Source organism: Hyperolius riggenbachi, chromosome 9 (genome assembly GCF_040937935.1).
Source record: "Hyperolius riggenbachi isolate aHypRig1 chromosome 9, aHypRig1.pri, whole genome shotgun sequence".
In the NCBI taxonomy this organism is placed as follows: domain Eukaryota; kingdom Metazoa; phylum Chordata; class Amphibia; order Anura; family Hyperoliidae; genus Hyperolius; species Hyperolius riggenbachi.
Window position 1 is genome coordinate 208,953,928 of NC_090654.1, and position 15,147 is coordinate 208,969,074.

General features: G+C 44.0%; 1 protein-coding gene across 4 annotated transcripts in view; it reads right to left on the minus strand.

Annotated features, from left to right (window-relative positions):
* FMN1 (formin 1) overlaps positions 1–15,147 on the minus strand; it is a 405,926-nt gene that overhangs the window by 40,059 nt on the left and 350,720 nt on the right. For all 4 annotated transcript variants that reach the window (XM_068253927.1, XM_068253926.1, XM_068253928.1 and 1 more), the window contains one exon: positions 3,684–3,776. In XM_068253927.1, coding sequence (XP_068110028.1) covers positions 3,684–3,776 — 93 coding nt within the window. The remainder of the gene's footprint in view (positions 1–3,683; positions 3,777–15,147) is intronic.

A 15,147-nucleotide genomic window follows, 5' to 3' on the forward strand; every position in this document is an offset into this window, starting at 1 on the left:
ATGTGAACGAAAATCAATCTGAAAATCGATCGAAAAATTGATCAAAATTCAGATCTGACATGTTGGAAAGCCTCAAATGCAATCCGTTAACCAGCAGTTGTTAATTAACGAGCTGCTAGTTAATTATTCGCTAGATGGTGACTTCATTAGCTTGTTATCTTTCAGTTCCCAGGTCAACTGAGATTTGCAGATTAGGGAAATTTTCTGCTCATCAATAAAATCGGATATTTAGCATATTGCTTTACGGCATCTATGGTATCCATTGGTGGTACGATGGACTACACTAGGAGCTGGAATAAACTATCATGACTTCTGTTTCTGTTAGGTTTGTCCCCCCAGGAAGATCTGACCATTATTGGAAAGCTGAAAGTCTTTCTGTTGCACCAGGTCCCGAGTCGGTATGATGCTCAGTTCCCAAGTTATGGGGTTTTGAAGGAGGGGTGTCCCCTGAACTTGGCTGCAGAAAGTGCAATTACAGAAGTACGGGACGAACCCGACATAATGATAGCAGTAGGAGAACAGAGGCGCCAGCAGGATAAAAGTGGATAAAAACTTTAAAATTTGCTGGGAGGAAGTGGTGGACTTACCTCCATAAAGCAGACATGAAAGACTGTCTGAATAGTAGTCACATTTATTAATTAGTACCCCAAAACAGTGCAACGCGTTTCGCAGGCCCAGCCCGCTTCATCAGGCAATAAAAATGGGGACAAGACTGTAGACAAGAGACAGTACATTATGCTATAGTAAATTCTGCAAATTTGCATATTAATATATTGCATATCATAAAGCATACCATATGAAATAAATAGCTTCGTGGAGATGGCATAAAAGAGTTGGGTGTGCAAGTAGACAATAGGGGGTAGAGGCTATGGCGCTCGTGATAGTAATGGGCTATGGGGTGTTATTTTACACAGATTTGCAATGAGTGGTATTGGTAATGGAAAAGGGTATATGTCAGCAAGAGTAATGGGTAATAGAGCATTGAGAAGAGAACAGGGGGCCAGAAATACAGGGTAAAGTGTGCAAATAAAATAACAAAGAACTCACCAGAATTTCAGCAATAGCAGGTGTAGCGCCTCAGTGAAGTGGTGAGGACGCTCAGCTCCGGCCGGGATTTGAACCCTGGTCTCCCATGTCAAAGGCAGTGCCCTTAACCAGTACTCTATTCAGCTAGTACACTATTCAGCTGCACATTTGGTAACCATGATACCTGTATCCGCCCCCCAACTACCCAATACACCGAACACAGGTGGCGAGAGCCCATTGGCTACTCACAAGCCTGCCCTAACCCCACCCACCCTTCCCAAAAACCCAATTCACTGAACACAGGTGGCGAGAGCCCATTGGCTGCTCGCACACTCACCCTAACCCCGCCCACCAAATACCTCCCATACATCTAATTGGCCCTTTTAGCAAGAACCTGTATATATAAGGAGCTGAGCGTCCTCACCACTTCACTGAGGCGCTACACCTGCTATTGCTGAAATTCTGGTGAGTTCTTTATGTTATTTTATTTGCACACTTTACCCTGTATTTCTGGCCCCCTGTTCTCTTCTCAATGCTCTATTACCCATTACTCTTGCTGACATATACCCTTTTCCATTACCAATACCACTCATTGCAAATCTGTGTAAAATAACACCCCATAGCCCATTACTATCACGAGCACCATAGCCTCTACCCCCTATTGTCTACTTGCACACCCAACTCTTTTATGCCATCTCCACGAAGCTATTTATTTCATATGGTATGCTTTATGATATGCAATATATTAATATGCAAATTTGCAGAATTTACTATAGCATAATGTACTGTCTCTTGTCTACAGTCTTGTCCCCATTTTTATTGCCTGATGAAGCGGGCTGGGCCTGCGAAACGCGTTGCACTGTTTTGGGGTACTAATTAATAAATGTGACTACTATTCAGACAGTCTTTCGTGTCTGCTTTATGGAGGTAAGTCCACCACTTCCTCCCAGCAAATTTTAAAGTTTTTATCCACTTTTATCCTGCTGGCGCCTCTGTTCTCCTACTGCTATACCGTGTCCACCCCTGGTGGAGGGGTGATCTACCCCCTTTCGCATCTACAGAGAGCGACTTCTTATCCCTGAGTGAGGACAGGTCTAATCTCCTCACCTGCCTATACAGTGGTTGCCTGTGTGGTAACCCATGTTTGTGAGTATAATTTTCTCACGATAACCTTTACTTCATTTATGCTTAACATACTACACTATATTGGGCTCTCGGTTTCTCTACACTTTACCGACATAATGATAAGCAGCACACCCGGTAGGTGGTCTTCCTTCTTCGCAGCATAAATCTGTGTCTTCAAAACTTATGTCAAGTGCCCGGGGTCTCATTACAGATGAAGGAGGAAAGCGCAGTGCAGCTATGCACCCTCGTCTTCTCTCTGCCTTACTTGTATGGGCAGGAGACTCAATTCCACTGTGCTCTCTGCAGCAAAGTGCAGGGGTCACCCGTCCCCCAAACCCCCTAACTTGGGAATGGGGCATCGCATTGACTAGGTGCCCAGTGGAAAGGAAAGCCGGGACTTTCAGCTTTCCAAAAATGGTTAGGATCAGGCTAGGGGATCAAACAGAACTTTAACAAAAAAGCTGCCAAACTTTCCAGAAGGGACAATACACAAGTACCCAAACTTCAAACCTGCTTTAGGCCTCTTTCACATTAGATAATGCATACATGAACCCCATTTCGTGCATGCGTTATGACGTCGGGAAGTTGCGGTACAACGTTAATCAGTGCCGACTGTTCTAATTCACCCGATGGGAAAACGCCAGCACTGGACGATACGAAGCACTCAGGTGCGTTACAACATAACGCTCTGGAACACTTTGTCTAATGTGAAAATTAACATGAAAAGGCAAATAGACTTATGTTACCTTTCTAAACGCATCCTAGGAGCGATCTGTCAAAACGCATGGATCAGCTCCTACAGTGTTTCCCCGAAAATAAGACACGGTCTTATATTATTTTTTCCTTGAAAAGATGTGCAAGGTCTTATTTTCAGAAAGGTCTTACATATTTCCCTGTTGCACATAGCCAGATTCCCTCCCGATTCCTCCACTTTACCTCTGCTTTCTCCACTGCACGCCAACATACTGGTAATTCAAACTACAGATCAGCAGTAAACTGCTGATTCCCCCACCACTGCTTGTGGCCCTGTTCTCCACTGCCCGCCAGCATAATTCAAACCACAGATCAGCGGTAAAAGCAGCTAGAATTTCACTGTAACAGTGATTCCGTGTACAGGAAGTAAACAGAAATGTCACTTCCTGTAGACGGAAGTGCTGTTACATTGAAACTAGCTGCCTTCACCACAGTTTACTGCGGTTTGAATTATGCCAGTGGGCAGCGGAGAGCGGGCCAGAAGCAGCAGTGGGGGAATCAGCGCTGATCTGCGGTTGAGGTATGTCAGAGGGCAGTGGAGAAAGGGGATGAGCAGGAAGAGGTTGTCAGGAGGTAAATTGGTGGAGGGGGAGGGGGGCACACGGAAGGGCAGGACTTCCACAGCCAATAGGGCTTATTTTAAGGGTAGGACTTATATTTTGAAATAAATACTAGGTCTTACTTTAAGAGGATGCCCTACTTTCAGGGAAACACGTTAGTGTGAAAGAGCCCTCAGGGAAATACATTTAGCAAGATTATAAGAACGAGATGTAGCTTACCTTTCTGTATAAACTCAGTCATTTGGTCTTTAAAGGGTTGGAGATAGTCTGCAGGGGAATCTTTCATCACCACATTAGCCTGTTCCTCGCACACTGTGGAGTAAAGCAGAAATGTTATCAGAAAGAACAGATTCTACACATTACAATAAATCAATTTTCCATTTTTTATTTTTATAAAATCTGATTAGATGTATTGGCAAATATAAAAACTGCACTTCGTTTAGATTTTTTTTTTTTTTTTTTTACACAATTTCAGACAGAACACAAAACAAAACACCTTTTATACAACATCATCAAAAACAGTCCCGCGTGTACCCACAACAGTAATGGAGCTTTAAACAAAACTAAATTTAGTCTGTGGAGGAGGAAACAATAGACTGATGTACCGTTAGTAGAAGCAAGGAGTTTTAAATCTTCGGAATGATAGCGTTTATTGGCTAACTTAGAGATAAATAAAAAGTAAGCTTCGGCTTATAAGCCTTCATCGGACTTGGTTCCTGCATAAAAGGACAAGATTTCCAAAAACACAGCTTCTATACATTGGACATACACAGGAGAAACATACTCCTGTCCCCAGATAGACTGCAGTTGTCACCATTCTTGTTTGCTAAATGTTCTGAAAATGTACAGTGTCTTCAGGGATGTTCACCCCACTACTTCCAGTAAGGCCCGGTTCACATTAGCGGTGGCTATCCGGAATCGCCGTGCCGGAGCCGCACCGCATGCGGAACGGGCGAAACGGACGCACGGCATAGCAATGTAAGTCTATGCCACCGTTCACATGCGTCCGTTTCGTCCGGACCGGAGCCGGACCGGATCCGGACTCCGGCGTCCGTTCCAACATGCGCTATTTTTTGGTCCGGCTCCTCCGGCAGCCGTATCCGGGGCGGAGCCGGACTGCACCATCCGGCCAATACAAATCAATGAGAACCGGATAGCGCACAACACACTGGCTAAAAATCCGGATGTTCTACCCCACTTCCTATGAGGATTGTTGCGGCGATATTGGATCGGGGACACATGGGCAAGCATTTTGGAGTGGAGCAGCACGAGCTGGAGATGTTGGCAGCATGTTGGAGGTGGAGGTGAGTGCTAAACAGCGGAGGGCCTGATTCCACAGGGTCCCCCTTCTGCTGACCTCCCAGACCCCAACATTTTTTTTGTTTTTTACGTAACTTTTGCCAAACGGATCTGGATCGCATCCTGATGAACACCTGATGCAACCTGACCGGATCCGGATCGGATCCGGATCAGAACCGTACGGTTCCGATCCGGACCGGATCCGGTCAGGTCATCCGGTCCGTTTGGCAGACAACCGCAAGTGTGAACGGGGCCTAACTTGTACTATGGGACAAGTTAGTACTTGTACTATGGGACAAGTTAGTACTTGTACTATGGGAAATGGAAAGCAGGTTGATTCAGCACTACTGAATGTTGAAGCCTGTGGGAAAAAAAGGCACTTAGAATTGCTGCAGTGAACCGGGTTCTGGTGCTGCTGAATCTAAAAAGAAATTGGGTTGTGCGGTAATAGATTGGGCACCAGAGCTAGGCACTGTCTAAACAGGAGAAGTTAGGTTAGGCACCAGAAAAAAAGTCGCTTAGGGTTAGTTATGGTTTCAGGAAGGTAGGCCAGGTATGAACATAAGGAAGTGTATTAGCTAGAGTTATTGATTGTTGTAGATTACCCAGCAAGCTCATGGCGAACCAGAACTCCTAGGATTGTTATAAGGTTCAGGATTCGGGCTAGGCATCGGAAAATGCACCGATTAGACTTTGCAAATGCTGGGGCGGAGACCAGAACTACCAATAAAACACTGTATAACCAAGGCCTAAGGGTGCATACACACATCCAATTTTGATTGTCCAATCACTGGCCAATTTTACCACCTCTATGTAGCATGAGGGCCAACATATTTTGTTTTTTAAAGATTCTTTATTTATACAAAATTTTTTACATATAAATACATATAAACCATATCCAGTCATATTCTATATTTCACTATTAATACCTCTCATCTTTCCAGCCCTTTGTCTAGAGGACCAAGTCCTTCCAGGTTCTAGGGCTCTCCGGATGACTAAATCAGCAGAGAGCGCTTATGTTTATCTCAGGTTCGTATTATTCCTAATCTCCCCTAATTTTTACATATAATCTCAAGATTCCCATTCAGTCCATAATCCCCCCAGTCTTCCTCATTCCCTTCTACATCCAGTCCACAGGGCCAACATATTTTGAATACTATAAGCAGATTGTACAGGTAAGCTCTCATACTACACGGAAGAGGTAAAATTGGATGCATGTATGCACCTTAACACTGAAACCGCTCTCCAACCGCTCCTTCACGACCTCCTTTAACCTCCCTGGCGTTCTATTAAAATCGCCAGGGAGGCTGCGGGAGGGTTTTTTTTTTTATAAAAAAAAACTATTTCATGCAGCCAACTGAACGTTGGCTGCATGAAAGCCCACTAGAGGGCGCTCCGGAGGCGTTCTTTCGATCGCCTCCGGCGCCCAGAATAAACAAGGAAGGCTGCAATGAGCAGCCTTCCTTGTTTTGCTTATATCGTCGCCATAGCGACGAGCGGAGTGACGTCATGGACGTCAGCCGACGTCCTGACGTCAGCCGCCTCCGATCCAGCCCTTAGCGCTGGCCGGAACTATATGTTCCGGCTGCGCAGGGCTCGGGCGGCTAGGGGGACCCTCTTTCGCCGCTGCTCGCGGCGGATCGCCGCAGAGCGGCGGCGATCAGGCAGCACACGCGGCTGGCAAAGTGCCGGCTGCGTGTGCTGCTTTTTATTTCATAAAAATCGGCCCAGCAGGGCCTGAGCAGCGACCTCTGGCGGTAATGGACAGATATACTCGTCCATACCGTCAAGGAGGTTAATGAGTCCTCGTCCACCCCTAACCACCTCTCAGTGGGCGTCCCCCAAGGTTCGGTCCTTGGCCCCCTACTGTTCTCCCTATACACATCCTCCATTGGCAAGGTTATCTCCTCCATGGGTTTTAACTATCATCTGTATGCAGATGACACCCAAATCTACCTCCATACCCCTGACATATCCACCATTACCAGGACAAGGTCTCCTCCTGCCTATCTGCCATCTCCTCCTGGATGTCCGCTAGGTTCCTGAAACTAAATTTAGACAAAAGGATGATCTTCCTACCCTGGTCATCCCTGGACCTCCCAGATGTGCAGGTCACAGTCAACCACACTACCATTCGCCCTACCTCTCAAGCCCGCTGTCTGGTTGTCACCCTGGACTCCGCACTCTCCTTTACTCCCCACATCCAAAACCTCACAAAGTCCTGCAACTTCCACCTTCGTAACATCTGTAAGATTCGCCCTTTCCTGACCTCTGCCACCACCAAACTCCTCATCCATGCCCTCATAATTTCCCACCTCGACTACTGCAATGCGGTTCTGTCTGGTCTCCCTATGACCCGAATAGCCCCACTGCAGTCCATCATGAATGCGGCAGCCAGAATTATCCACTCCTCCCATCGCTCCACCAGGGCGGCTCCCCTCCGTGAATCCCTCCACTGGCTTCCTATCCAGTCCAGAATCAGATTCAAGATATTGAATATGATATGACCTACAAATCCGTCCACAAAACCTGTCCAACCTACATTTCTGATCTTACTCAGAGATACACACCAAGCCGCTCTCTCCGCTCCTCCAATGAACTTCGCCTGACCGTCCCCCGCATCACCCAGTCCCATGCACGCCTCCAAGACTTCTCAAGAGCCGCTCCAACATTATGGAACTCCCAACCTCCACCGATTAGGGCAGCCCCCTCCTTCAACACCTTCAAGAAGGCCCTCAAAACTAACCTTTTCACTTTGGCCTACCACCCCTCACAATCGCTCTAAACCCACAGCTGAACTCTGGTCCCCTACCTCTCGTGTCCCTACCTCTCCATCTAGATTGTAAGCCTTTGGGCAGGGTCCTCCTCCTTTTGTATCCTACCTGATCATGCACCTCCATTACTGTGCACCCATGCTATGCATTTGAGTGAACCTAACTTGCCTAATCTCCATGCTCCCCTCCACTGACTGACTAAGCATTACCTTGTACTCATACTGTGCTGTGTGATCTGGTTTTCTTGTATTCCTGTATTGTCTTATTGCTGTCTGTCACCCCTAAATATTGTCTGTAACCTAAATTAATGTCCAGCGCTGTGTAACATGTTGGCTCTTTATAAATACAATAAATAATAAAATAATAATAATAAATACTGTGCAAACACAGAACGGCAAACATTCTACCAGATAAAAGTTCCTCTAAAGTGGTACTTTTTTAGTAACAGGGAACTGCTTTAATTAGCTCAGCAGCCGCACAAAAAAAAAGTGTAGGGTTGTATTGTCTTAAAAGGAAATGGATATTTTAAAGCAATATCATTCTCGTTAGAAAGAAGTTACCCCTCCTGGGGAGTGTAATTGACTTGAACCAAGCCAAAAACATATTGTGGCAGCACAGTAATCTAAAGCAGTGATCAGGAGTGACAAATGCTAATGAAGAATGGCAGTTAAAACCATTAACTGGTTTGAGGATTGGGGATCAGGCTGCTATCATGTTGGGGCAACTCTGCAAAGAAAAGGTCATGCAACATAAGAAGATAAGAAAACATAGAGGTCCGGGTTACACAAACAAAACTCTCAGTTCTGAAATATCGGCTAAGCCCTTAAATTACCTCTTGTCAGAGGTTTATGCTTCAGCAGGTCCCTGTGGCTACGCACAGAACAAATTCAATTAAGATGCTCCTACATGTAGGAAGGCTGCAGCCTTATATAAACAATTTTGTCACTTTCCTATGACAAGAGCACAATTTGTGCACTGGAAACTCCTACGGCACATCATTTCAGATCTAAAGTTTGCACTTGGAAAATTCTATACATTCATATAGATTTGTTTTCATGCATCACCAAATGTTACAAAAAGATCTATTATTTATGATCTCCAAGCTATGAGTGGCACTATAAACAGGTTGGGAAGGGGGGGGGCCATCTTGGCTATAATCAGATGGGATTCTGCCCTAATTCCAAGGACGCAGGCAGTGCTTCCAAGGCATCGTTAAAACGTGGAATTCCATATCGGCAGTTAGACAAACGTTAAAGAAGAAGAGGCGATTGTGATGAAATAATGTATTGTAAAATGTTATAGGTATACAGAGGAGCCAAAAGAATAAAAGTATCTAAAAAGTTTAAAAATAAAGGAGTCAGTGGTGGACTTACCTCCTCCAAGCAGACAAGAAAATATTGATGTAATATTAATAAAGCAGTTTATTTCTACACTCCAAAAGATCATACAATGCGTTTCCCAGGGTTGACCCAGCTTTTTTTAGGCAATAGGAATGGAGCATATACAAACAAGTCTGTAATTCAGCCAAGCGCCTCAGACAGAGGAGGGGTGTTTTTTTCACCCCATTTTTCCTATCTACAGAGAGCAACTTCTTAATCCTGAGTGGGGTCAGGTCTAATCTCCCCACATGCATTATCAGTGGTTGCCTGAGAAGTAACCCCGATTTGTGAAAATATTGTATTTACTCTATCATGTCTTCCTCTACTACCAGTACATACCACACCATATTGGGCTCTCGGTGTCCCTCTTTTGTTGTATCGTAAAGAGGCACAAAGGATTGTTAAACTTGATACGGTCACCCCTTCTGGCCTAAATGCTGAATTGGACCTGTCCCCTTTCCTAAAGGCTCACCGTTATACCAGATTGTGCCCTTGCTGTCCTTGTTTAATCCCATGTAAATGTCTTCTTGTAATGTATATCTAATCCGCCACTTTTTGTCTGTCTCCCTGTATGTAGTGAATATGATCAGTCATAGCACGCCTGGTCCTGGAGTGATTGTATGTCTGGATTGCAGTGTATGGTCTTTTGCCAGAATAAATCTGCTTGGCTTTACATGTCACTCCTGTAAGGCAGTGACATCGTACATGGCAACTCTGCATGGACAAGGTGTGCTTCAGCAGACTGCCCGACATGTCTAGAGCTTTTTTTTGTAGTGCCCCGTACGGTTTGCGTTTGGCCGGGAATGTATATCCCTTTACATTTACCCGGACACAAATGACTAGTACAGTTGTGGAAGCTTCCATTGGCTAAGACTCTTACTGGACTTATGTGATGCCCACCCCTAAACATGTGCTTATACTACGCTTGCTCAAGCACACAGTGTTTATCCTGGAAGGGGGCAGATAAGAACAGACCTTAAAAAGACTGGTGTTTGTAAGGAAGCCACACCTTGAGGAAGCATCCAATCAGGAGAGCTACATCATGTCCCACACTTGAAACCACAAGTGGTTGGAACAGCGATTTCAGCATCTTTGTCCAGGACTATTCACATCCATGACCTCCTGCTATATTGGCACCAAGGTGGAGCATTGATGTTTTCTGCTACAGCTGCTTGTGGACCATTTTGTTAATAATGGAGTGCCTCACAGAGAATGCCTAATGTGAAGTGGTGAGATCCTCCCATTTGCTTTGCTGCACACTTACATAGGAGACTGCCTTGCTTAACTGCACAAATTGTCTGTGCTGCCACCAGCTTTATGTGCTTTGCGACTGACTCCAAGTGTCCTGCAAACTACTTTGGGGGCCCCCAACTATAAACATTGGCTTGGCTATGTGGCGATTCGCATGCGCACACATATGCTGTATTTGTATCCTAACTCTCTGGCCAGAGAGACATAAGTATAGATATGTAGAGAGGTGAAGTGTTCTGGCACCCTAATAAAAAAGGACACAGAGACAACGGGAGCCCAGATAGTGCAGCATGTTAGTAGCTCATGGATGGTATGTAGAGCAAAAAAGACTACTCACAAAGATGGATTGCAGTAGGGGCAACCAACTTGAGGCAAGTGGAGACAATGAAACCGACTCTACTCGGGGGGGGGGGGGGGTTGTCCTGGAAGCTGGGACTGGAAGCAGTGGCTCTCAATCAAAATCAACTGAATATCGCAATGGCGTCAACCATGCAAAATCAGAGGGAATCCTTCCAATCTCACAGGGATGGGGGTATGAAGCCTACAACAAGTGTAAAGAGGCACCCCGATAAGATTAAATTGGATTAAAAACCAATACAATGTAAAAGGTGAGGTGGCTTACCTCAATGAAGACAGTCAATTAAAACAAAAGGTTTATTATGCACAGGCAACACGTTTCATGGATCCAAGCCTGCTTCCTCGGGCCAGTAACCGTGCCAAAGCTATTAGAGCCAATAGTATTGAGCGCCTCAGAGGTGCATTTGTGTATTTATTTCTTCTTTGATACACAGTGTTTCAAAGGCAGTTGTGGGCTTATTAGAATAACCATGCATTCTCTGCAAACAGAGCTGCATGGTTCCACAATACGTTTGTTACAGTTTTCATACAAACAAGCATAAATTTCAAGGAAACGACATGCAAAAGATTTTCTGATGAGCAGATATAGTTGATGATGGCACACAGCAAAACATTTGCTTTACAAGATTTGTGTCATTTGTTGGGGGAATCTGGACACTGAACATAACCAAAAACCAGTTGCAGAAATATAGAAGCTTCCATAGCGCATGTAATGTGGTGCTAACCTCACTACTTACATATCTTAAGCAAGGTTGTGACGGAATAATTCTAACTATTGCAAACCCTATTGGTACTCGCACCTTCAGCTCCTGCAATCCACTGCAACAAAAATGTAAGCAACTGAGACAATCTGCAGCAGATATAAAACTTATAACCGCAGCAAATTTAACAAGTAGTGGTGAGGGGATTTATTTTTAACCCAGGGCTATTCTCTAGGGACATTTATTAATTATGCTGCCCTAATATAATAAATCTGTTGCACTTTGCTCCTGTTTTGCATTCTCTGCTGTTCATCAGAACTGATAAATATCCCCTTGGTGAGTTGCTGACCAGGGCATGCAGGAGCAAAATCTGAGAAGGCCAACAATCATCTTTCATGTTTGCATAAAGTCCTGCTCTACTATCAGGTTTCCTTCAAAGCAACTCTCAAAGGCAACCTCACAAGATTTACAGGGTGATCCCACTGGCCTTCTCACTGTCATTGTTGTAATCCTCCAATTAGCTGGGCTTTGGACACAGATGAAGCAGTTAAGATTGGGGCTAGATGACCTTGGTTTGGCCCAGCAGGGCAGTACTGGAATGTTTTATACCAGTAGTGCTGTATTGATAGTTTCGGAGGTTGGGAAGGTCAGCTTAGGTGAGAACTGGTTTATAAATTCAGTAAGTGGTAGGGCTATGTTTAGGTTAATCTAGGATTATTAACAATAACATTTCTATAGCGCTTTTCTCCCATAGGACTCAAAGTGCTTAGGCTCTCTCAGATTCAGTAGTTGGTAGTAGGGTGAACTATTAACACAACAAGAATTACCGTATATTTCTGCAAATGCCAAACTGAACAGGTGGGTTTTCAGTCTGGATTTAAACACGTCCAGAGATGGAGCTGTCCTGATCTGCTGAGGTAAGGAGTTCAATAATGTAGGAGCCACATGACAGAAGCCTCTGGGGCCAAAAGTTTTCAGGTGGACTTTGGGTATGACTAGATTATTAGAACTTGTGGATCTGAGACTGCGGGGATTGCTATGCAGCTGCAACATTTCTTTCATGTATCCAGGGCCCAGATTATGTAGTGACTTCAATGTCAGTAAGCCGATCTTGAATAGGATCCTCCATTTTATAGGTAGCCAGTGAAGGGAGTGCAGGACTGGTTTTATGTGGCAGTGACAGGGTTGGTTAATAGTCTGGCAGCGGTATTCTGTATCAGCTGTGGGCAGGACCGTACAAGTCCTTTTTTGAAAGCCCAGTGTACAGAGCATTACAATAGTTCAGTCGGGATGTAATGAAGGCATGAACTACATTTTTGCGATGTTCTTCAAAAGAAACAAGAATGATTTCACCACAGCAGAGATGTGAGAATTTTGGCCAATTCTAGGCAGGAGTGCAAGTGCAATAATAAAAGCTAACATATGGGTTTAGGGTAGAGTCAAGTTTTTTTTTCCAGTTAACAGCTTAAGAAGAATAGGCATAGGATCAGGTCAATGGGAATAGATCTATCTCAGCTAGTGTAGTGTTAAAAAGATCCTGAAGCGAGAGTGATATAGAGGCGGCCATATTTCCTTTTAAACAATACAAGTTTCCTGGCTGCCCTGTCCAGCTGATCCTCTGCCACGAATTCTTTTAGCCATAGACCATGAACAAACATGCAGATCAGATGTTTCTAACAAAAATCTGAAAAGATTAGCTACAAGCTGGTTTCAGGTGTGTGATTCGGACACTATGGTAGCCTAAGAGATCAGAGATTCAAAAGGGAAATCTCCCATGTCCTGTCAAGGGGGAGAAGGAATCAAATGTCCTCTAATTCACCTAAGAAAAAACATTTACGTTTTCTATCATCATTTCATATATTCCTTTATACTAGCCGTATGAAAATGTGTTGAATTGTCATTGTACACAACATTATAGCACCTTTTGCCACTGAGATGTGGGAATCTCTGAATCACAACATAATAACTGCCAGTGTTTCATACCTACAAACACCAGAGAACCTGATGAATCCATATTTATTCACAGCTACAAAGTCTGAAGTATTGCCAAAGAGATATGATATCTACATATCTTTTTATGCTCTGAGAGGGACGAACTGGGTAAGATGACAGAATCTGCACATCTCTCATTAAAATCTCCACCTCAAGAGATGGGAGGTTAAAAAGTCTGAACACAGATCGTCCTTTGATGCTGATCCAATCCATCATAGATCCATCTGCTGGCCGATTGGACCCGGCCCAGCTCCCTTTTACTTTGTGGACTATAAACAAAGAAGTTTCTACCAACATTTTTGGACTTCGAATTCCAAAGGACACAGTAATTCCATAGACTGCTCAGTCTTTATCCAATGTTGCTTCTATATTAATTCCTAATATTATTGTATATCAAATCACATTCTATTGTTAGGCTATTTTTGACATTTTTCTGTGTACATTTTCATGAACCATTTTGTTATAAAATAAATAATTCAAAATTTTTCATCCAAGCGCTTGTTCTGAATATGCTCTGCAAAGAATCCCGCCTTTCAGAGAAAACGTAACCATAACTGTTTTACTGTATTAATAAATATTGTTATATCTAGTGGGGTTGTTGAAATGACCCCATTTCCTACAGGTCTAGCTAGAGAGTTAACATAGCATCTTTTCATGCTCAAATGATAAGTGGTGGCAGCTTATCTGATCTCTGGATAAGATCACATCGATTATTCACTCGCCAACCAAAAAGATTACTTTGCCTATAGTCCTGGATGCCTACCTTCGTGTCTGAGGGCTGGATGGTAAGCTGTGGCATAGGGAACAGGAATTGGAGGGCGATGTCACAAATTTGGTTTGGCGGTTACAATCAGGAATTGAGATGGAGCATTCAAAATTGGGGTAATGTATAGTTAGTTTAATAGGCTAAGGCTTAAGGGGTCTAAAATTTAGTTTTTTCTGGGTGTTAGGCAAAGTTTTTTCTAATGTTTGGATGGAAGGTTAAGATATTACATGTACAGTGGCTTCCCATAGTTCGGCAGAAGAAAAGGCTGGATCAAGCAAGATAGCTCTAGCAATCAAAGTACAACCTTCATGCCACTCTACTTTTGGCCAAAATGATCTTTTATCAAATAATCAGTATGTAACGCAACAGATGGACAGCTAAAAGATCATGAATAATTGTGTCAACAGTTAACTGTCTAAAGTCTGTACAAACCTACTAGCAAGCGCTTAAACAAGCACTCACACAAGTGGGACTTTCTGCTGGAGGAACATAGAACCACTTTATTTCATACATTTCCTGTCAAGCTCTGCAAGGGAAACGGGGTGGGGTGGGGGGTAAGTAGTGGTAAGAGAGGCAGGGGGTCTGCAGAGCGCAGGTATAGGAGATTTCAATGGGGAACCGGAATTCTCGCAAGCAGGGGCATACCTAGAAATTGTGGTGTCTCACTTGAGGACCAACACTTTCTTGAAACTTTTTGGCTATAGCAATGTACAGCAACAGGCAATGTACCATGGGCAGCATGGTGGCTTAGTGGATAGCACTCTCGCCTTGCAGAGCTGGCTCCCCAATATGAATCCCAACCAGGGAACTATCTGCAAGGAGTTTGTGTGTTCTCCCCGTGTCTGTGTGGGTTTCCTCCATGCACCCAGTCTTCCTCCCACATGCCAAAAACATACAGATACATTAATTGACTACAATGGATATATAACTACGGTAGGGAATAGTTTGTTAGCTCCTCTGAAGGACCGTTCTCTGTACTGCACTGCAAACAATGTCTAAGCTATACAAATACTTAATAATACCTATGCATAAACACCATGAACACAAATGTGTTTACAGGGACACTATACCAGCTATAGGGGGCATTCATACAGGTAGATTTAAGTGCCTTCATGGGATGTTCTGACAAGTCATGCAGCAAGTGACTGAAGGTTCACTTTAATT